Genomic DNA, 22,533 nt, shown 5'->3' with positions numbered 1-22,533 from the left:
TGCCTTACAAATTGGATTCAGGGTCAAGATAAACAGTCAACTATTTTCCACTTTTAGACCTTGAGAAAATCTTCAGATGAAATTCCATCTCATTGAGTCTGGACAAAATATACACTTCTGGAACAGGGTGTATTATTGGATATCAATGTAGACACAACGGCTCCCAAAATACCCTTGTGATGTGTACAATGTTTAGTTCCCTCGTTCAATCCCATGATGCATCGCAATAACAAGTGTACATTACAACCAAACAGCTTCTTTGTTTCAGAATTCCCTCACTCGCTATTATTTACTCCTTCAAGTGGACTATATAAGTGAAGTGATATAATGCATTAGGAAAAGTGAATGAGGGTATAAGGGGTGATTTCAGACACCCAAAGTCGTGAAGTATACCTGAATAAATTATGCAAATAAACATGCAAGACTACGATTAAACTGTAAATTCAACTGTCAAATTGTTTTTGTCAATGAATTTATTATTGGCAATGTGAAAAAAAAACATCATCTACCTTCAGCACTGAATGCTCACTTTGTGTAACACATGCTGTGTGTAACCCAATGTCAGAAATAGCTCCTTATGTTGAGAGGACAGCCATTTTGTAGTGATGTCCAAAATTATAGTGGACATTATTGAGTGCACTTATTTAACCCTATAATGCACTGCAATTAGGAGTGCACAACCAATGTACACTCAATGGGTGATTCTCACGAAACCATTGAAACACCACGGCACTAATGATTTTAGATTTAAAATGTGTAATATAGTAAAATTAAAAAGCATCAGAATTAACACAACACTGTGTTCTACCTTGCACAATGTGTGATTTCAACATAAGAAATTGTAAATTTTATCTCATTTTCTGCTGAAATTCTCATTACCGCAATGTGTCCGGCTGTGTTTGAACAGGCGTTATGTTGTAATTTAATCAAATTAACACAAAAATATTAAGAAAACAAATAAATGGATGTTTTGCTAGACGACTTTAGATGACAGAAAAAATATTTACTGAATATTCATGTATAATAATAATGAAGAAAAATTAGGAAAATGATGTGTCCATGCCTGATGTTCTCATCCTCCGCAACACTTTTTGAGAACAGTTTAAGCACACATACAGAATTTTAATAAAGTTTGATTTTGAGTGACCAAGCACATGGACCAGTTACTTCAAGATGGCTACCAGGTAAGGTCATTTTTTTACAGTTAATTTGAAATATTGTCTTGTCAGAATGCTTACACGACATTTTGATTATCATTACCGCAACAGATGCTTATTAAATGTTAATTTAATTAACAGAAGCATAATACTTTGATTTTAAATGCATGTGCAGAATCTCCAAATTATGTTCTTTCAGGTTTGTCATGTAATTTTGAAAATATGTCAGTGTTGATTTTTTCTGACTGTTGCGGTAATGAGATTTTTTAGGACTAATTTTTTAAATTATGTTACAAAAAGTGTTAAATGATAAGTAAAAGTTTTTAAATTAATGTTCCCATTTACTCCAGACTTTGTTTTTCAATGTCTGGTGGGAAAAAAAGTAAATTTAAGCAATTTTTACATTTTCATGCTTGACATTTTTAAAAACAAGTTTTCGTGAGAATCACCCCAATAGGCCCTTTCACACACAGTCTTTACTGATAATTTACTGGTAAATTGCAGTTAACATGTCATGTGTGAACAGAACCTTTCCAGTAAATCAGTGCTTCCAATTTACCAGTAAGACAGGTTGTAAGATAACCAGTAATTTACCAGTAAGCGCTATGTATGAATGAAAAATATAGAATTACCGGTATTAAGAACGGACGACGTCAGACCGCGCTGACAGATCGGGCCAATCAGAACGTTTTTATATAGGTGACGCGTTTACCCCCGCACTGTTTACAAACGTTTCCACACACATCATGCTGCTTAAAAGTCGAGCACATCTGAAGTTAACATCCACATTTCTTCAAAGTTGTTTAAAACAGCTTACCATCATTTTGCCAAATTGCCGACGTCCTTAGCACACCCTCGGTGAAGCCTAATGTGCAAACGCAGGTTCCGTTTGACGCCACCTAACGCAATGTTGTTTGGTCACGAGCAACTTCGCGACCGTTTGCCACAGAAGTGAAAACAACAAAATACGGACCGACGATATTAATCATAACCCGCCCTTGTTTACAAATACGACACGGAGCTCGCCGGCCGCGCGCCACAGGTAACTTCCGCTTTCTCTCCGAGTTTACCGGTATTTTGATACTGATGTGTGAATGATGTCTTACTGGTAAAAAGACGGAACGTCACTGCATGTGTGAACAGCACATTTTTGTATTTACTCGTAAATTCATTCTGGTAAATTCATGGTAATTTACCAGAATTACTGTGTGAAAAGAGGCTAATGGCTAGCTGCTACCCATGCGAGGCGCGTGCCAAATGAACTCCTCCATCGCGACACAAGATGGTTTCCGCAGCACCACAGACTTTATTAGTGACCTAATGTAGGGAATAGTGAATGAGGGTATAAGGGGCTAATGTGTACATATTTTATGAGTTGGCAAATTTGTATGAATTCATCCAAAGTGAATCACACAAAAACGTACAATTATTAGAAAAAAGTAATCCATGATACCTGACCTGTAACCCTGCCCTAAACCCAATGGCACAGGGGTGAAAGCAAACATTTGGCATGAGATCGTGTTGGTTACCCAGACCAACATTTTTTTGGCCTTGATTCCTTCTTTTAATGCACATGCGAATGAACATAAATCTAACCTCATCTGGCCTAATGCATGCCCAGCCAACTATCTGTAATTAAACGCGAGGAGCAGCTTGTCAGGCACGGTACACTAAGTAGTGTGGTAATGGTCTCTGACAACATGAATGCAGTATGTACTCACATGAGCCCCATTTGGCTCTTGGCATTTCCTTCGTATCTTCACCGTCTAAACATGGACTATCTTGTCATAATATTCTGTTCTAGTTTATGTTTGTACAAATGTGCAGCAGACGGGAGCTTTGTAAACCATCCCCATCTGGAGAGATGATAAGAAACGGGCACAGTACAGCCCTCAAGGGCAATCATACAGAACAATAATGAAATGGGAGATCTATTTAATATCTCTGTTGTCCAAAGAGGTTGAATAAAGAGCAAAGGGTGACTTGCTTATATCTTCTATTTTTTTCCTCCCGTAATCGCATGCGTCACTAGTTGCGGGAAAATGTATGAAAATGTACCCGGATTTGTCAAGATCCAAAGGTCTACAATCTTAATCTGAAGATATACGAGACAAAACAATCTGAACTGTTATTCAATTCCATCTCTAGAATAAGAGCTCTATACTGTGTGTTAAAGGATTAGTCCATTTTCTTAAAAAAAAAAAAAATCCAGATAATATACTCACCACCTTGTCATCCAAACTGTTAATGTCTTTCTTTGTTCAGTCGAGAAGAAATGATGTTTTTTGAGGAAAACATTCCAGGATTTTTCTAATTTTAATGGACTTTAATGGACCCCAACACTTAACAATGTTAATGCAGTTTAAAATTGCAGTTTCAAAGGACTCTAAACGATCCCAAACGAGGCATAAGGGTCTTATCTAGTGATACGATTGTTATCGTAATAAAAAATATTCACTTTTAAACCACAACTTCTCATCTATCTCCGGTCCTGTGACGAGCCAGCGCGACCTCATGTAATTGCGTCATGACGTCGAAAGGTCACGTGTTACATATATGAAACGCACATTTGCGGACCATTTTAAACAATAAACTAACACAAAGACATTAAGTATCATTCCACATACAACAACATTGGAACGGTCCTCTTTCTACACACTTGTACACACTGGGGCGTAGTTTCGCATACATCATCTGTTGCCTCTTGTTGTGATGATGTATTATGTGAGGTCGCGCTGGCGCATCACAAGACCAGAGGAAGACGAGAAGTTGTGGTTTAAAAGTGCATATTTTTTATTTTTCTTGCCAAAAATGACAATCGGTTTGCTAGATAAGACCCTTATGCCTCGTTTGGGCTCTTTAGAAACTGCAATTTTAAACTGCATTAAAACTGTTACGTATTGGGGTCCATTAAAGTCCATTAAAATGAGAAAAATCCTGGAATGTTTTCCTCAATAAACATAATTTCTTCTCGACTGAACAAAGAAAGACATCAACAGTTTGGATGACATGGTGGTGAGTAAATTATCTGGATTTTTTTTTTAAAGAAAATTGACTAATCCTTTAAAAAATGTGTATTTGTGAGTAATATTAGGAAAAAATAATATCTTAGGCAATCCAAACTAATAGCATGCACTGATTCATACTAAATCCATGCAAGACTCACGTATCGCTTTCACAAGATGTAAAGCGCACACACGTTCACCAAACGTACTCGATGTCCTCTAGAGTCCAGAGGGACGGCCCGAAATTTGATGAGGGCCGATGAAAAAGTGGACTACAAGATTAGATGACATGAAGCACGGTTCCAGTGGGGGTATCCTGATGGATGAAACCAATATTGACAAACACGAGAGGGCCACAAGTGGCCGAGCAGACGGTAACAAGGTTGACAGTTGGCGTTTTTATTACCATATTAAATCAAACCACATCTGTCAGTGCTTGGACCCTGAGCTTTGCCACTGTCCCAGACATACAAACCATAGAGGTGCTGTGTATTATGGTGATCCATAAAAGACAAGAGAGCCAAGATGCATCACTTCAGCTAATAGCCTGGATTACAGTATAAATGCTCAGATTAAAAGTATAAAGTTTATGTTTCAGCAGCATTCCAGGTATTAAAAACAAAGAACATATAGGAAGATTATTTTTTTACCGTTTCATATTTCAAAGACTTACATATTTGCTGAGGCCATACTCCTCAGGCTTTTTAAACGTAAGGTATACTATGTCTACTATTGAATTGCATAAGTACAAAGAGTACAGTCATTCGATTTAATGTTTGTAATGCAGTGGATGTAGCATCGATACAAGGAAATAAGATGATCCATTTGGTCTTTGGAAACCTCCATTATCCTCAGTCTATTGGCAATAAAGAAGAGAGGAGTGCTTTGTTCAAGAATGAAAGGAGATGGAGGCAAGATAACACATACAGTCAAAGACCCAATCACAGGTCAAACTGAAATAATTGAGAATTGGGTAGAAATGACAATATTGGGCATGAATGAATAGATCACCAAAAATGTCAAGTTATCAATCAGAGCAATGAAGTGCATGCAATTATTTACAATGTTTATATATCTATAAATGCATTATCTAACCTCAGCTAAAACTGTGTTGGTTATACAGTATCAGACCTAATGAAGAAACTTGAGCTGAATAGATTTTGCGTTCGATTTTAGGTGATTTATGCAAAATAATTGTGCATTATCCATAAGTGGACACATGAATAAATGCACGACTAAATAAAATGCTGTGTGCAATGTCGCGTGACTGGACATTTACACCGCGCCTCCGATCGTTGCAAAGTATAAACAATACAATACAATGCAACATATATAAAGTATATAAGATGCAAAGTAACATTTTGCTACACAAACTAGTACTGAACTACTAAACTGTTGACTTTGTGCTTGTTGCACGTTGAACTTGTTGATAAAATGCGTTTATTTTAGACTGACGCATAGGCTACTGTAACACTTAATATTAATGCGTAAATAATACAGATCTTAAACTTTATTTTTGCAAAAAGTCCATTTGGTTAGAAATGATGAACTCACCCAGTCCGGGCACAAACGTGTTGAGAAACAAGCAGATGACAGCTACTGGAAATGGCATATAGGGAATGGCTGCGCGTAAAGGTCCTTTCTTCTCCCTGACTTGAATGACAACTCCACTGGTAGAAGATGAAACTCCTTTATCGTTCATTTCTGCGTCTTTCTGGTCCATTTTCAAAAGTAGTTAACCAAGAGCAAACCTTAAAATCCGTATGGTGTGTGGTCACTATCAGGCGCAGCTCCGGGCGCGATGAAGATGTTGAAGTGCGCGCAGTGAACGGGAGAGGCGTCACACTTTACTACACTACATTACACAATGTATTTATAGTGGTGTCAGTGGGGTAGAACTATTAAAGGGATAGTTTATCCAAATGTAAAAAAAAACTCATAATTCATCACCATAATGCTGCTCTGATTCATTTGATCCCAAAATGATTTTGTTTTCTTGTAACATTTGTGTTGTAAAGTGTGTGTGTTTTGTTTTTCTGATGTGGTTGAAGAGAAAATCCAATCTTGGTTGATAACAAAGTTGGGTTGTATTTTTATTGTGTGCAAAGAGCATCACTTAAGGCATGGAAATCTGACCTTTTGTACAAAGGAGTGAAATAATGGTCCCGTCTGTGTATATAGCATAACAGGTTTTGAACCAGCTGATATGTTGCCCATTTTGTGAAAGGCCATTCAATGCCAGTGCAGTCACAATGAGCCGGACATCCAATCAAAACCATCTGGGTCTGTTGTGTCAACAGCTGTCTAAAACTGTGGCACACGCTCATCCGAACACAGTCGCCCTTTCCCAGCCATGTGGCAGAAAGCAATTTATTTGAGTAAATTGTATGCTTAACGTTATTTTTTTTATATTACCAGTACTATAAAGGGTGCACCATTGTGAAGCCAAAATGTATTTCTATTTACTGACAATATCAAAACCAAAATCAAATCCATTTTATTGTCACTCAACCATACACAAGCGCAACACAATCTTCCCATCAACATGGCAGTTTTAAAAGTGGCGAGACAATCTGACCAATATGAGACCGATGTGACAGTGATGAGAAAGACATGAGGCAATAAATCAGAGTTTAATTAACCAGAATTATGAAAGTACTGGTGAGAATTTGGTCCACCATTGGTGAATCATTGCAAAAAAAAGAAAACACACGCAGGATCTAGTTATTACATTAATGTTTACAATGTTTATCTCCAAATCAATGGACAGATATTAAGCTTTTCAAAAAAGGGGGCATTGTTTTTGTTTGACTTTAAATTAATTTTAATATGCTTTTTTGTGCTTTTATTTTGTTAAGGTGGTCATGACAACACAGCTGCTTAAAGAGGTAAAGGGTTGTACGGTATATGTTAAGAGTTACAGTAATGTAACCTTCTTTGTGAATATAAGTGTACTGTCCACTTTTGCTCTTGGGATGGAAAAAGCAACTAAACGACGACAAATCAATTTTAGTTCAGGCTGTTTTGACATTTAAGTTCACACATGCAGTCTTAATTAAATCATCTTCTGTCAGTCTTTCGATACTTATTCAGTTTCTCCCCAGTGAGGTTAAGCTGCTCTATTCTTAGGTCCCTTAACAAATAGTGACTAGCCGCTGGATATTTCTCTGGAAAGGGTCGTTAAGGTGACCTCCAAACTCATTTGCTGTTAGGTCACATAGCAACAGAGTATTCTTGGTGGATGTGGTAAATTTGTGTTTTTACTGAGCAAGTAAAGTACATGATATATGAAAATGAAAATAATTCTGGCAGTTCATAAAGACTGGGCTTTCTAAGTCTGTTTTGCAAACCACTTGGTTTTACAAATTAGGAAAATGTAAAAACAGGTGATAGATTGATATACTGTAATAAAACATTTATGTGTTAATTATTAAATATTTATTTTTTTAATTCTTGGACACTGGACAAAAAAGAAGGCAAGCCAAATGAAAATACATGCACAAAATATATTTCCAATATTTTATTCACCAAAGATTTTTAAATCAAACTGTTGATGAATTTAAAATGTTTTTCTCGATAAACATTTTGATATGGCATCCGTGCTACCATATCACATTGTCTAGTGGGTTGAGAGCACACCAGAAACAGACATCTGGGGTCAGCAATGTTTTTACCAACTGATGGCCTTTGCAAATTTGTCAAAAGTGGTGTTTTTCAAAACCAGCTATAGACGTAATCCCCAAAGATCTTAAGTGTGTCAAGACTCTGCCACTTTAGCTAGCAAAGAAATTGAAAAATATTGATTGTTTTCAAACAGGTTTGCTAAATCCCCTGTCACCGCCACAAAATTAAATATAATAGCCTTTAGATGTCAAAAAACACATTTTGAATCCTTTTAATCAGGAAAAGATACTGGTGTGGAATTTGTGCTTGTGACCACCTGTTTGGTCTCATGTCTTGTCTGATACATCAGAGCTGTTATAGGCTAAAATTGCATTCACCAGCCAAACATTTAAAGTAACAAGTTAATAAGACAAACACATGCACTTATAAACAATGAATTAGCCCTAGTATATTTTAAGGCATTCACACTCCAACATACAGTCAGTTGTAACATTTATGCATTTGACAGACACTAATCCAAAGAAACTTGCAACAGTGCATTCAAGTTGTACTGTATATGCATTGTCTTTTAAAGGTTATTAGGAGTAACTGAATCACACATTAGATGGCTTTAAACATTAACAAAGGCACTCCTTATGTAAAAACATGTTCATTGTAATTGCATATGTCATTAAATGTTATTACCAGAATTTGGTACAAATTATATCTGAATGTTTTTTGAGGCGATTTGCTTGTTTTATATTGTCTGTATTCTTTAGACAATTATCAAACCTTAAAGTGCCAAGAATGTTGATAACTAAGTACAAGTTATTATGTGAGATAAAATGCATTTCTAACAGCTTCCAACAAAGTGCGTAAGAATTGGCATGCAATAGCGGCCACTAGTGGATAGATGGGTAACTTGCTGTTTTATATGAAGGTTAATAGAGGTGAAGATGAAAACACTGACAACCTCGAAATGAAGATTCAAAGAGAAATAAATAAAATGTTAGAACCAGTCTGACCTGACATTGATAACAACCTTGTGCCATTGGGTAAAGTCTACTTTTAGTATTTATACACAGTGAAAAAATCTCCGGTTGCACATGATTGAATCAAGTTTTCTTAAAATGAAATTATTTTTTATTAATGTTAATTTCATTTTAAGAATACCTAATTTAATTTAATACTTTTTCCTAAATGTATGCTGTTGTGATTTTTGTCCAGTCGTTTATCCAATAGCTACAACAAAATATGATTAAATCTATATAATGTAATTATTGATAATATTAAGAAAGTAAAGGGAACCCCAGTGACAGTATTTTTATTTTGGGGGAAAACATTTTTTTCTTAACTATAAATAATAAATGACAAGTCAAACACCCACAGTTTTACTCAAAGGTAACAATTAATCTCATAAATGCTTCTGACAGCCTCAAATTGCTATTAAATTAGCAATCTTAATAAATCAAAGGATTTTAGGACCCATTCTTTGCATTTGATTGATGCACAGCTCTTTATTTTCTGATTTTAAATCTATATACAAGACTCGCAATCTGCATAAGCAATTTCTGTACATATTTCATAATTGTATTGTTTTTCTTGCTCTATCTGATGATTTGCTTAGTCCTTACTTCATAAAAGCAATCCCAACTAGATGAACAGAATATGTTTGAGTTTTTATAAGTGCTGAAAGACTTTATTTATCTTGTAAACATTTATTTTGTGCAATACTTTGTGACAAAGGTTTTTTGAAAAAAAGAAAGAAAGAAAAAACATTTGAAAAATCATGCACATGTTTGATATAGAATCGGAATAAAATTAGATTTAAGCAAACAAGTTATTTTGTAGGACTAGAAAGCTGAAAAATTGATCACGTTCAAGGAAATAAGAGGGGGAACGATGCTTAATAATCACAATGTTCAAAGATCTTTTACCCGAGTTTAATACAGTAACATATAATGGTTTCAATCAAACAAAAATTTGCTGGCAATCTCATGTGCCTGCCGTCTGTATCAAAACGTTTCAGCAGGTGGCAGCATTCTCAAAGATGTCCTGATGTCAGTTATTTTCCTCCTGGACTCTGACAAAACTGGGTAGACCTACAGTGTAGTACAGTAAACAGTCTATTACAATTGGGTTGTTTCTACTCTGTGAAACCTGCTTTGTAAGAAAACTCACAAGGGATATCTTACCAAAGGTGTGATTTTTCATGGTCCGAACCCTCTGGTTTTCTGAGCTTTGTGGTTCCAATCGTGCTGATTGTCTCTAAATCTAACCTTTTAGAAGAATATAAAGACAAAAATGGTCAACAAAGCTATAGATGATCCATAACTCTTTCTTTAATTCGACTGGTGGTATGCTAGTGGATGTTTGCATTAGGGGCCTTAAGACAACAAACGCCTCTACTTGAAATGTGAAAGAAGATTAAATCAATTCTGCCAAGCTGCTTACCACTTACTATATGAACAGAAAACATATTGATTTTCCAATCAAGAAGTATGTACTAGAGGTGTTAGTGAGACCAGCATGGGGGTGCTCACCCTATGGTCTGTGTGGGTTCTAACACCCCAGTATAGTGACGGGGACACTATACTGTCAAAAAAAGCACCGTCCTTCGGATGAGACGTTAAACCGAGGTCCTGACTCTCTGTGGTCATTAAAAAAATCCCAGGATGTCCTTCGAAAAAGAGAGTAGGGGTGTGCCCTGGCATCCTGGCCAAAACTTGCCCATTGGCCTACTAATCATCCCTCATACTAATTGTCTATATCAGTGGCTCTCAAACTTTTTCAGCGGGCGGCCCCCCTTTTGTATGGCGCATTCCTTCGCGGCCCCACCAAAGAAAAACTGTTCTAAAACATATTGAATGATACAAAGTAGATCTGGCACCAGTTTGAGAACCACTGGTCTATATCACTCTGTCTTCTCTCCACTAATAAGCTGGTGTGTGGTGGGCGTTCTGGCGCAGTATGGCTGCCGTCGCATCATCCAGGTGGATGCTGCACATTGGTGGTGGTTGAGGAGATTCCCCCATTCATATGTAAAGCGCTTTGAGCACTGAGAAAAGCGCTATATAAATGTAACAAATTATGTACTGTACTTAATACACTCTAAAATGTTGTGATGTTTCAACTCATGGTCGGGTAAAATATGAACAAACCTGTCTAAATTAACCTATGCTAGGTTGGTTAATGGACATTTTCAAGATCAGTTTAAACCCAACCACGTGTTGTACGCAGCCAAAAACATTTTATTGTATATAGTGCAGTAGGGACTTTCCAAATACCACACTTGGGGTATTGGCCACATGTGATAGGAAATGCACATAGGGTCTGAAAAATACCAAAGCCCAGTGCCCTTAACACGAGGTAAATCTACACTTCTCCTTTTGAGGGTTTTTTAGGCTAACCCTATTCAATCATTTAGTACCCAAGCCCAGAATTTGCAAGCTGTCATGTAAAACATTTCAGTTTAGGCTAAATAAATGAGATCGTAGCACCACAATTAGTAAATTATTTAATCAAAATAAAGCTGTGTACGAATTTGCATTTTTGCTATTAGCTATATAGTGGTTAAAATTACATATTGTTTCTTTAATTCATGCCTTGACTGTTAACCATGCAGAAACAATAAAATGTTCAGTTAAAAATAATTTCAAAGAGAAGAAAATATTACTTGTGTAATGTGTTGAAGTGGATAACTTCCTTTGATCTCTGAACATGTGTTGTTCCCACTGTGCTGACTGGTTGCAGCTCTGGCTTCAACTGTGATTCGGTTTTAAACTCTGGTTTTGGTTGTAACTCTGACTTTGTTTTTGGCTCCGGCTTTGGTTCTTGCTCGAGCACTGGCTCTGACTCTGGTTCCAGACTTGGTTCTGGTTCTAGCTTTGGTATTGGTTCCTTCTTTGACTCTGGTTCCGGCACTGATCCCATCTCTGGCTCCAGATTTGGTTCTGACTTTGGCTTTGGTTCTGCCTCCGGCTTTGGCTCTGACCAGCTAGTTTGCCTGTAATTACAGTGTTTGAATACATTGAATAGATCAAAAAATCCACTTTATTCTGGAGTTACGATAGTAGTAGAATAATTTATAGCATTACAAAGATGGTCTTGTGTGTTATTTCTGATGCAGAGTGGAAAAAAGGCAACATGACACCAGTATAGCGGTTTTGATGCTGTTCCTTTTAATTTACACAGAACAAAACCTCAAACCTTAGTCCAAAACTTAGTTAAAACTTTAACAATATTATTTGGCAATTATACAATTATATCTTGTAAACACTGACGTTTAGAAATGTTTTTGAATGTTGTAGTTTGTATACCTATAATTGAAAGATGTTGGTTATAGAGGTTATAGTATTAGTAAAAACATGAGAGATAAAACAGCAAAAGATAGAAAGTCAATAATAATTTATAACATATAAATTACACAAATTGAGGCCTTATCCAAAGATTTTAAAAGTAATGTTTAATCACACACTTTTAAAATCATTTTAAATAATCGATTTTTAAATTTAAGCATACAAGAGGGACTTTATACAAGCATTTAAAAAATAAAAAGCGAAAAATCATTTTAGTGATAGAACGACTGTACAACCATGGCATAATAAAATCCTCTGATGTATCTTCAAGGTTGCGAGCATCCACCAGTTTCTTCAGTCTCTGAACCCATCTCTCCTTTGGGTCAGCACAGATCTCATTTCCAGTGTTTGTGATGAAACTAGATTTTCAAAAAGACAATGTTTCTCAGTTTCACTTAACAGATTGACCATTTCTATTGATTCTAATTAACAAACAACAAAAGAAACTTACATGATTGCTCTATTATAGCATCCAGGAACAGTTGTTTGGTAACTGACAACTTTGCTCGGTGAGATCCCCATATCATTAAAAGAAAAGCAGCATTTATCCAGACCTTGGCTGTCTGCAGTAATAATACACAATTAGTGTGATAATGCACAATTAGCGTATAAGAAAATGTTAGTTTCTTAGTAATTTGTGTTAGAAAAATAAACATTAAGAAAAAGACGAACATTCGTAGGCAGAGGGCGAAAAGAGAGTGAGACAGGCAATAAAGATGCCTTTAAGCCTCATGTTGGAGTCTGTGGTTGTTGTTAATTAGTAGATTTTGTGTCAGTGACAGGTCGTCTTGAGTTTGATGATGCCCTCTGCTTTATAAGGTGTGGGTCCATAAGTGGGGTGGTCCTTTTTCTACTACACAAACCCCATAGGTTCGGTCCATAAGGAAAAAGTGACATCACACATGTGACATCACATGTCAGCAGCGATTGCAATGAACAATTTTTAACATGAAAGAAAAGAAACATATATAATTCCATTCCTCTGGCATTCAAGATGAGTTGAGTATGAGTATGATGTGCTTTAATCAAATTCTTGCATTGGAAAAAGCCGCACTTATTGGGACCTTGGATGACTGCAGGAAAAATATGAGATTAAATGTAATTTTACAATTCAGTACATCCAGCAGAATATGAATTTAGGTGCATTTGATGATAAAAGGCTTACGTTTCTGGCACTCAGTTCTTTATCTCATGAAAATATCAATATCATACTGTTTAAGAGAGCAAACACAATAAGAAAGGCGAAAAAGATGCAGCAGTAATTCATGTCTGGCTCACTGATGCACATTTATTCAGAAATGGACCGATATTTCTTTACCACATACCTCTGTTTTGTCCAACCAGGAACACGTGACAGCACATGCATGGTTAGAAACCACATAGTCTACACAGGCTTGAAGCAGGAAATGGTTAGCTTTATCTATTAGAAGTGGTAAAGTACTGCTTGCATTGAGAGAGTGTTGTTGATGGTGGCCTAGTCACAATGACAACAGAAATGCAGTTGTTTTAATACCTACATGGGCATTGAATTGTGAAATTCTGAAGACAACAAAAACTAAATGTAAATGATTAGAGTATTATTTTGTCCAGTTATAGTCAAAGGATGCTGTAGACTGTGCAGTTTACACGAAAAGAGAACAAACATAGAAATAAACAGTAATGAATTAGCAACTTCTAAAGGTTGCAACAACATACAGGCAAAATTTCTCTGCTGTGGAGTCAAAAAGTCTAAACATTAAAAAGGTGACTATTAGAGAAAAGTACAGAATGTCACACGTTCAAACGCGGCAAAACGTGACATTTTCACGTTGGTCCATATTTGCGTGATAGGTTGGTCCACATGATCTACACGCTTATAAACGCCACAGCGAGTTGATATCCAGTCACTGTGCGCTACCTGCGTTAACTCTGCTTGAACTCTGCTTGCAATGCTGGTGTCAGATTTCATTTGCGTGCGCACACACCCAACAGAAATACGACAACAAAAAGCAGCAGCGACTGTCTTTTAAATCTGAGGTGTGTAAGATACTGGAGACAATAAAGACAGCCGGTGTAACTGCTCGACAACTGATTTACTGAAGACTGCACAACAGCTCAGCGGTTGCTGATGAGAACACCAAAACAACATTACAGACAATGTAACAGCGCACCCTAGCGGCAACACAATATATTACATCTCCCCAGCTTATTTGTGAAGGCACTGAGGACAGATAGCAGACTAAACAACTGAAAGTTTCTAAACTCAAATAAAAAAAATAGAATATTAAAGACATTAAACAAAGGCACCACGGTTGACATATTTCTCTAACTATTCAAGAACAACAAACTGTTAGCACTATTGAATTATTGAACTAATGGCTAACTTTACTCCAAACAGGTAGCAGCTACAAATCCAGTCTTTCAGGGGGCTTAACAACTCTGCCATGCTTCGTTACATAGGGCTGACAGAGCTGAGGTTGACGCACATCCAGGGGCACCTCAGCAGGAGATGCTAAAGTCCCGACCAGAGGAGGAATCAGTTCGTCTTGTTCTACAAGAGCATCAGGCAACTCCTCCCAAGGCTCATTTTGCATGATGTGACGGGACTGATTTGCTCTTGCAGTGCTTTTACGAAGGTGCTGACAGTTCCGGCGGAACTCCATGCCACCAGAGTTGACGATGTAAGACCTGGGTGTGCTGCTATGACGCTGGATGACAACTGCTGGAGACCATTTGACATGGCCGGGATAGGGCTGCATTCTGACTTCTTCGCCTGGAACCAGCGCGGGCCGAGTGCGCATCGTCCTGCCTTTGTCATAGTAGTACTTTTGCGAGTCTTTGGACCTATTAAGCAGGTGTCTGATTTTCAAAGAATCGTAGGCCTTTGGGATAAGCAGTTGTTGAGCTGTAGGGAGTTTGTTTCTGGGCCTTCTGCCCATGAGCAGCTGCGCTGGGGACAACTCTACAGTCTCTAGGGGGGTTGTTCTGTAGTCCAACAATGCCAAATGTCTGTCTGGAGCTTTGTTCCAAAGCCTTTTCACAGTTTGTACCGCACGCTCAGCCTCTTCATTTGAGTGAGGTGTGTGTGGTGAAGATGTGATGTGTGATATGCCATAGTTCTCACAAAAGTCTCTGAACTCCTCTGATGCATACTGAGGCCCATTGTCTGTTCGTAGGGCAGAAGGAATCCCGTGACGACTGAACTGTGATTTCAATATTTCAATGGCAGTACGGCTTCTCAGATCTTTAAGCTCGTCCACTTCAATGTATTTTGAAAAGTAATCCACAAGAAGAATGAAATGCTTGCCATCAAATTCAAAGATATCTGACGCCACTAGCTCAAATGGCAGTCCTGGGGCTTCCGTTGGCTTTAGAGGCAATCTTGGTAGTTTGTTTTGGAACTCTGCACATTTGCTGCAATTCTTCACTACTTCCTCTATCTCTGCACTCATGCCCGGCCAGTAGAGCACTTCCCGCGCTCTCTGCTTGTTTTTACAATCCCTAAATGCGACTGGTGTATGAGCTTTAACATGTGCTGTCTCATAGTGGGTGGTATTACTATACGCAACCCTTTGTACACCACTCCATCACATATGGTCAGTTGACTTTTTGAGTCCCAGTACGGCTGAACAGTAGTTGGGGCATCTCTCCTGTTCTCCGGCCAACCTTGCTGGATGACGTGTTGTAACAAGCTCAGCTCTTTTTTTGTGCATTCCTGTAGCTCAGCGTACTTCTCTTCACTTACGGCCACATAGTTCAGCATGGATACACATTCCAAATGTTCCAATTCTGGAGTATTGTGTGACAGTTGCGCCCTGGAAAGTGTGTCGGGCAGCTCCATATCCTTTCCTTTCCTATACCTGACAGACAAATCATACCATTGGATGCGCAGGCGCATCCTCTGTATGCGCATGGGGGTAGACAGCAGTGATTTCTTAAAGATGTCCTCTAGCGGTTTGTGGTCATTATACACAGTGACTGATTTTCCAAAGATATAGTGGTGAAATTTTGTGCATGCATGGACGATAGAAAGCATCTCCTTTTCTATTTGTGCATAGCGGGTTTCTGCATCAGTCAGAGACCTGGAGGAGAATGCAACGGGGTGATTGTCTTGCAAAAGCACAGCACCTAATCCACTGCTGCTTGCATCACAGAAAATTTCCACTGGTTCTGATGGGTCAAAATATTTCAGTAAGGGGGGGTGAGAACACAGTTCTTTGAGCCTTGCAAAGGCCCTTTTCTGAGCTGGTTGCCACGCAAACTCCACATTACTTTTCAGGAGCTGACGCAGTGGTGCATCTTCTTCGCTGAGATTTGGTATAAATTTTGACAAATAAGTCACAAATCCTAAGAAAAGGCGAACCCCTTCCTTGTCAGCCGGTTCTGGCATGCCCCTGACTGCTTGGACCTTGGCTGGGTCAGGCTTCAGACCATCTGCGGTGAGTAAATGGCCAATGTATTGGACTTGGCTCTGCCTAATGTGACACTTGTTGAAATTAAGCTTTAAGTTGTAGCTTGTTGCTCTCTCTATGACTTTGCGAAGGATTTCATCGTGCATCTTCACAGTGGGGGCCGCAATCAAGATGTCATCCATAATGGCCACTGCTCCCACAATGCCCTCTAGCATGCCATCCATGATCTGCTGATAAATCTCTGGAGCACATTTTATCCCAAATGGTAGCCTCAGCCACCTAAACCTACCAATGGGTGTGTTGAAGGTTGTAAGGAATGACGATTCTTCATCTAACTCAACCTGGAGGAAACCCGACTTGGCGTCAAGGACTGAGAATATACGTGCTCCAGGCATAGATGACACAACTTCTTCAACAGTGCGCATGGGGTAATGTTCTCTTTTAATTACCTTATTTAGATCGCTGGGGTCTATGCAAATTCTTAACTTGTCACCCCGACAGACTGCCACCATTGAACTGACCCGCTCCGTGGGCTGCTCGACCTTTTTTATGTAGCCATTTTCTTCCATTTCGTACAGTTTTTTTACAATCTGTTCCTTGAGTGCAGCTGGCTGTCTGCGCACAGGGTGGACAACCCCTTTTGCATTGGGCTCTATTTTGATTGTGTACTTCCCTGGTAAAGTCCCTGTGGTGCGTATTAGCTCAGGAAAGTCACGAAGGCTTTGAGGAACAATATCTTGCTCGAGATTGCCCTCCACAGGCGAGTCGGCCTCAGCTTCTTCAGTGTTTTGTACAGAATTCAGCCTTGCTTTCAAACCTAAAGCTTCAGCTGTGGCCCCCCTGAGCACACTTTCCTGTGCAATATCCACAATTTCGAACTCTGCATCAGTGGCACACTGTTTATATTGCACTGACAAATCTACGGCAGCGACTGGCTTAAGCTTATGATTGGAGTAGGAGCGCAACAGCTTGTTAGAATTCTTTAATTCACCAGTGTGCACAAGTTGCTGATAGCTGTCAAGAGTCAGAGTGTTACACTTGGCACCAGTATCTATCTTGAACTGGACCTTCTGTGAAAGTATCATCAGATGTACGGACCATTTGTCCACAGGTAAAGCAGCTGCTGGAAGCACAACATCTGTTAGGCTGATGTTCAATATTTCATCATCAGTCTCCTCCAGCGCTTCTACATTCAGTGTGTGGACAGCACGTTTACGGCACACTGCCATCCAGTGGTTGGGTCTGTGACAGTAAGAGCACGTTGAGCCCTTCGCTGGGCACTTGCCATCGTTCCATTTTGTGATCGGGATGTTTACCGCAGCTAGCACAGAAGAGTGATGGTTTTAACTGAGTGAACTTGCGATCTGGATAGCGTGTTATTCTGCTTTTGCCAGAAGGCTTAGGTCGAACGCTTTCTGCAACAGCGGACACCTGAGAGCATGTGACATCATCATCTCTGACTATTTTCAATTGTTTCTGAGACATCTCATATTGCTGAGGGATTTCAATTGCCTTAGCTAGCGTCAATTCCTCTCCTTTGTCTAATAGTCTTTCTTGCACTCGTTTTTCACGCACGCCCGCGATAATTGCATCAATCAACATGTCGTCAGGGTCGGCATATGCACAATCCATTAACAGTAGACGTAAATCTTTAACGAAATTGTCGAAACTCTCACTTACGTCTTGTTTCCTCTGCTTGAAACGATGGCGAGCTATCCTCTTGTTTTTCCTTGGTCTGATATATTTCTCAAATTTATCTAGCATTTTCTCGGGATCCTCCTTCTCACCTTCAGCCCAGTTTAGCGTTTTGTAAATTTCTCTGCCTTGTCCGCCTATCCACGTCCCCAGCCAGCCGGCTTGCTGCTTTGCAGTTAGTTCGGATAGTGGTCCATCAAAAACAAATGTGACGTGGCTTCGAAAGCGGTCGAATTCCTGATATAAATCCGCAGCCTCCCAGTCAATCTTTGGGTGCTCAAACTGTAAGGTAGCCATGTTATACTTCTGACACCATGTAAGATACTGGAGACAATAAAGACAGCCGGTGTAACTGCTCGACAACTGATTTACTGAAGACTGCACAACAGCTCAGCGGTTGCTGATGAGAACACCAAAACAACATTACAGACAATGTAACAGCGCACCCTAGCGGCAACACAATATATTACAAGGTGTGGATTAATTACTTGCGCGTGTAGATTACATACAACATCAATGTAAAGATGCAAATTTGCGGGGGGCAATGCGAATGACGCAAATTGGGCTTGTTATTGATGCAAACGCGCGTTATTTGCCTCAAACGCGTCTTCCGCGCAAGATGAAAAAGTTCAACTCAAGAAGAGAATGCGCCTGATGCTAAAATAAATCCCACCAGTAATCTAGATTGAGGAACGCATTTTTGGTTTCTACACAGACAGCGTGATGTTGGATTTAACAGTAGTGCAGTAAGGTATAGCCTTACAATGTAAAGTTTAATTTACTAAGTACAGGTATATAAAATCGCCAATTTATGTAATGTAATGAATTCACATGTTCCCCAGTTTGAATGGGATATCATTTTTATATGTCTTTATTTAATTATATCTTATATTACCCCCCTACAAATTTTACGTTCCCATAACGTTCTCAGAACGACCCCGCTGGTGTTAAGGACGTTGCCCAGTAAAGTTCCCAGAACGTTATGAGACGGACGTGTTGTGGAGTTCCCTAAAGGGTTGGAGGACGTTATTTGGCAGACCTCCACGGAACATTCAGGACCTTCTGGAAATGTTAAGGGGACCATATTTTATGTACACTTTACGTTCCCATAATGTTCTTAGAACGACCCCGCTGGTGTTAAGGACGTTGCCCAGTAAAGTTCCCAGAACGTTATGAGACGGATGTGTTGTGGAGTTCCCTAAAGGGTTGGAGGACGTTATTTGGCAGACCTCCACGGAACATTCAGGACGTTCTGGAAATGTTGAGGGGCCCATATTTTATGTACACTTTACGTTCCCATAATGTTCTTAGAACGACCCCGCTGGTGTTAAGGACGTTGCCCAGTAAAGTTCCCAGAACGTTATGAGACGGACGTGTTGTGGAGTTCCCTAAAGGGTTGGAGGACGTTATTTGGCAGACCTCCACGGAACATTCAGGACGTTCTGGAAATGTTAAGGGAACCATATTTTATGTACACTTTACATTCCCATAATGTTCTTAGAACGACCCCGCTGGTGTTAAGGACGTTGCCCAGTAAAGATTCCAGAACGTTCCAAGACTGACGTGATGTGGAGTTCTTTAAAAGGTTGAAGGACGTTATTTGGCAGACCTTCACGGAACATTCAGGACGTTCTGGAAATGTTAAGGGAACCATATTTTATGTAGAAATTTTACGTTCCCAGAACGACACCGCTGGTGTTAAGGACATTGCCTAGTAAAGTTCCCAGAACATTTGAGACTCACCCACAACTTATCCAGAACCCCCAGAACATAGCCATAACTCAAACAATATATAATTATACTGTGAAATTGATACGGTTGGTGTGGTGGAGGATAAAGGATGAGATGGAGATCATGATGAATCCAAAATGATAATCTTTAATTAATATAAAACAAGGAACATGGAAACTGGTAAACAGCAAAACACACAACACATCACTATAAACAAGAACTGACCTAGACAAAGGGAAAAGCAGGGTATTTAGACAATGGAGTGATGAGGGGGATGACTGTCAGGTGAGGATAATAACATACACAGTTCAGGTGAGAGAGTGAAAAGGATTATGGGAAATGAAGTCCAAATGAAGTGAGATTACAGGAAAAACAAATAGAAGGTCAAAATCTGGCAAATTAACAGAAGGATAATAAAAAACAAAAACAAATAAATAGCCAAAAAATACAAGAATAACATAAAAGCTAACAAAAACCCACATTAATTAAATTGTTTTAAACAATAAAGATGCAATTAAAACAAAACATTTACATTTGGAGTGCATAAAATGTAACATATTTCAATATACAACAACTGGTTAAATAAAATAAAAAATAGCCCACAAAATATTAAATATATGTTTACAGATGTGCAAATGTGTATTAGATATATAAATGTAAAAAAATAACACCATGTGATAAGGTCACAAGCTTGATAAACATCAACCTTTAGGAACTTCAATCTCCAGGGGCCCGTACCATGAAAATGGTTCAACAAACTCAGGGTTACAGGATTAGTTTCAGGTTGACAAAACCAAGCCAATGTGCAGGCCTTGTTGGTAAAAGCTATTTTCATGGTACCCAAAACCCAGGATTTGCACAAACTAATCCTAAACAAAGCTGGCTAACCAACTAAACCAGCTTCATGTTATAGGCCCCAGGTCTAGAGCCTGCAGAATAAGAGCATACAAATACAAATCCAGTTAAAAATATATTTACATAAAATGCATAAGGGCAAAAACACATATTACAAAACATCACAAATCCAAGAACTAAGATTTTTAACATTCAAATCGAGATGTGAAAAAAATATGTAGGAAGATTTCAGACTTCCAGAAAGATTTTCAAATTACCAACTTAAAGAAAAAAGCAATTACAAACTACAAAAATGTTAAGCTCCAAAACTTCTTGGTCAAGTATTTTTTATTGCCTGCTTCATTATTTGCCATTATTCTTTACTACTTCAAACAATCCAAGCCCCACTACCTGAAACATTTTTAAAACATGCTGTCACTTTTAAGCCAAAACACTTGTGCTTTTGTATCTAATACTAATATTAGGCAAATTAACCCATACAAGAAATTACCTCATACAAAATTTAACAAATTCAATACATTCAATATTGTAATTTAAATCAAATTACACAAAGATAAATAATGAACATGACTCTTATGTTTTTAAATAATGTGTGTTAAAGTTACACCTTCTTTACCCAGATTGCAGGAAGATACACTTCTTCAGGTTTGACAATGTGTGGTACATGACTTCTGCAAACAAAGCACAATAATGATTACATTTTTTTTGTAAGACAAACGCTAATTTATGATTCTTAGGTATTAAATTCCTTTACAAAAGTATTTCCAAAAAGTGTTGATTTTTTGTTTTGTACACAAATCATTTGATCTTTGGTTGGCTTCTTTGTGGGCTGAGCATTAATTTATTTTGTAAAGATCGAACATCTTAAAGATTTTTTTAACATCCTCTTTATGAAAATTGTTTAGCTCACTGTAAGCCTGCATGTTTATCATTATACTTTAAATGGCAAATAAGAATATATAGCCTAACATAGAAATAAAAAACATCACAGAAAAGAATAGCAAATAAACAGAAAAAACATTTATGTAACTCGCTGTAGAACAACGAGTGAAATCTATTTAAAAAGAAAAGTATCTTAACTTACCTTACAGTATTATATAAAGACAAAACAAAGATCACGCGTCGTCAAGTGTGGCAGTTTGAATTTCATGTGACTTCCGGGTCCTCTTGTAAGCTGTTGCATTATGGGAAAGGTAGTTCTTTTCATAAAGCAGATTGAACGATTTGCTGTTAACTGACTACTGTTTCCAAGATGCATTGCAATCTACATCATTATATTCAGAGAGTATAACATAATACGTTATGATACGACCAACAGAGGACCATGTAGGATGGTTCTGTAAATGTTCCAAAAGTCCTTTCTGTAACGTTCTTATGTGACCACAGGATAACCAATATGGAACGTCATCCTACAGTCATATCAGGAACGTTATGATACGACCAAAATAGTACCATGTGGGAATGTTCTGTTAATGTTCCAAATGTCCTTTCTGTAACATTCTTATGTGACCACAGGATAACCAATATGGAACGTCATCCTACAGTCATATCAGGAACGTTATGATACGACCAAAATAGTACCATGTGGGAATGTTTTGTTAATGTTCCAAATGTCCTTTCTGTAAAGTTCTTATGTGACCACAGGATAACCAATATGGAACGTCATCCTACAGTCATATCAGGAACGTTATGATACGACCAAAATAGTACCATGTGGGAATGTTCTGTTAAAGTCGCA

At 38.3% G+C, this 22,533-nt stretch overlaps 1 protein-coding gene and 1 long non-coding RNA gene across 3 annotated transcripts in view; both read right to left on the bottom strand.

Moving 5' to 3' along the window:
* Positions 1–6,024, bottom strand: part of stum (stum, mechanosensory transduction mediator homolog) — a 29,662-nt gene extending 23,638 nt beyond the window's left edge. For both annotated transcript variants that reach the window (XM_055185598.2, XM_055185599.2), the window contains exon 1: positions 5,717–6,024. In XM_055185598.2, the coding sequence (XP_055041573.1) occupies positions 5,717–5,885 (169 nt within the window). In that variant the 5' untranslated portion in view covers positions 5,886–6,024. The remainder of the gene's footprint in view (positions 1–5,716) is intronic.
* A 14,042-nt stretch (positions 6,025–20,066) lies between these two features.
* LOC129423714 (uncharacterized) lies at positions 20,067–22,312 on the bottom strand. Its single transcript, XR_012358714.1, has 2 exons — positions 21,880–22,312; positions 20,067–21,466 (listed from the first exon to the last, which is right to left on the bottom strand). It is a non-coding gene; the product is annotated as an uncharacterized lncRNA (long non-coding RNA).
* Positions 22,313–22,533: the final 221 nt, after the last annotated feature.

This window comes from Misgurnus anguillicaudatus, chromosome 18 (genome assembly GCF_027580225.2).
Source record: "Misgurnus anguillicaudatus chromosome 18, ASM2758022v2, whole genome shotgun sequence".
Taxonomy (NCBI): Eukaryota; Metazoa; Chordata; class Actinopteri; order Cypriniformes; family Cobitidae; genus Misgurnus; species Misgurnus anguillicaudatus.
Note: the sequence above shows the minus strand (reverse complement) of the source record. Positions and strands in the feature narration are given on the sequence as shown.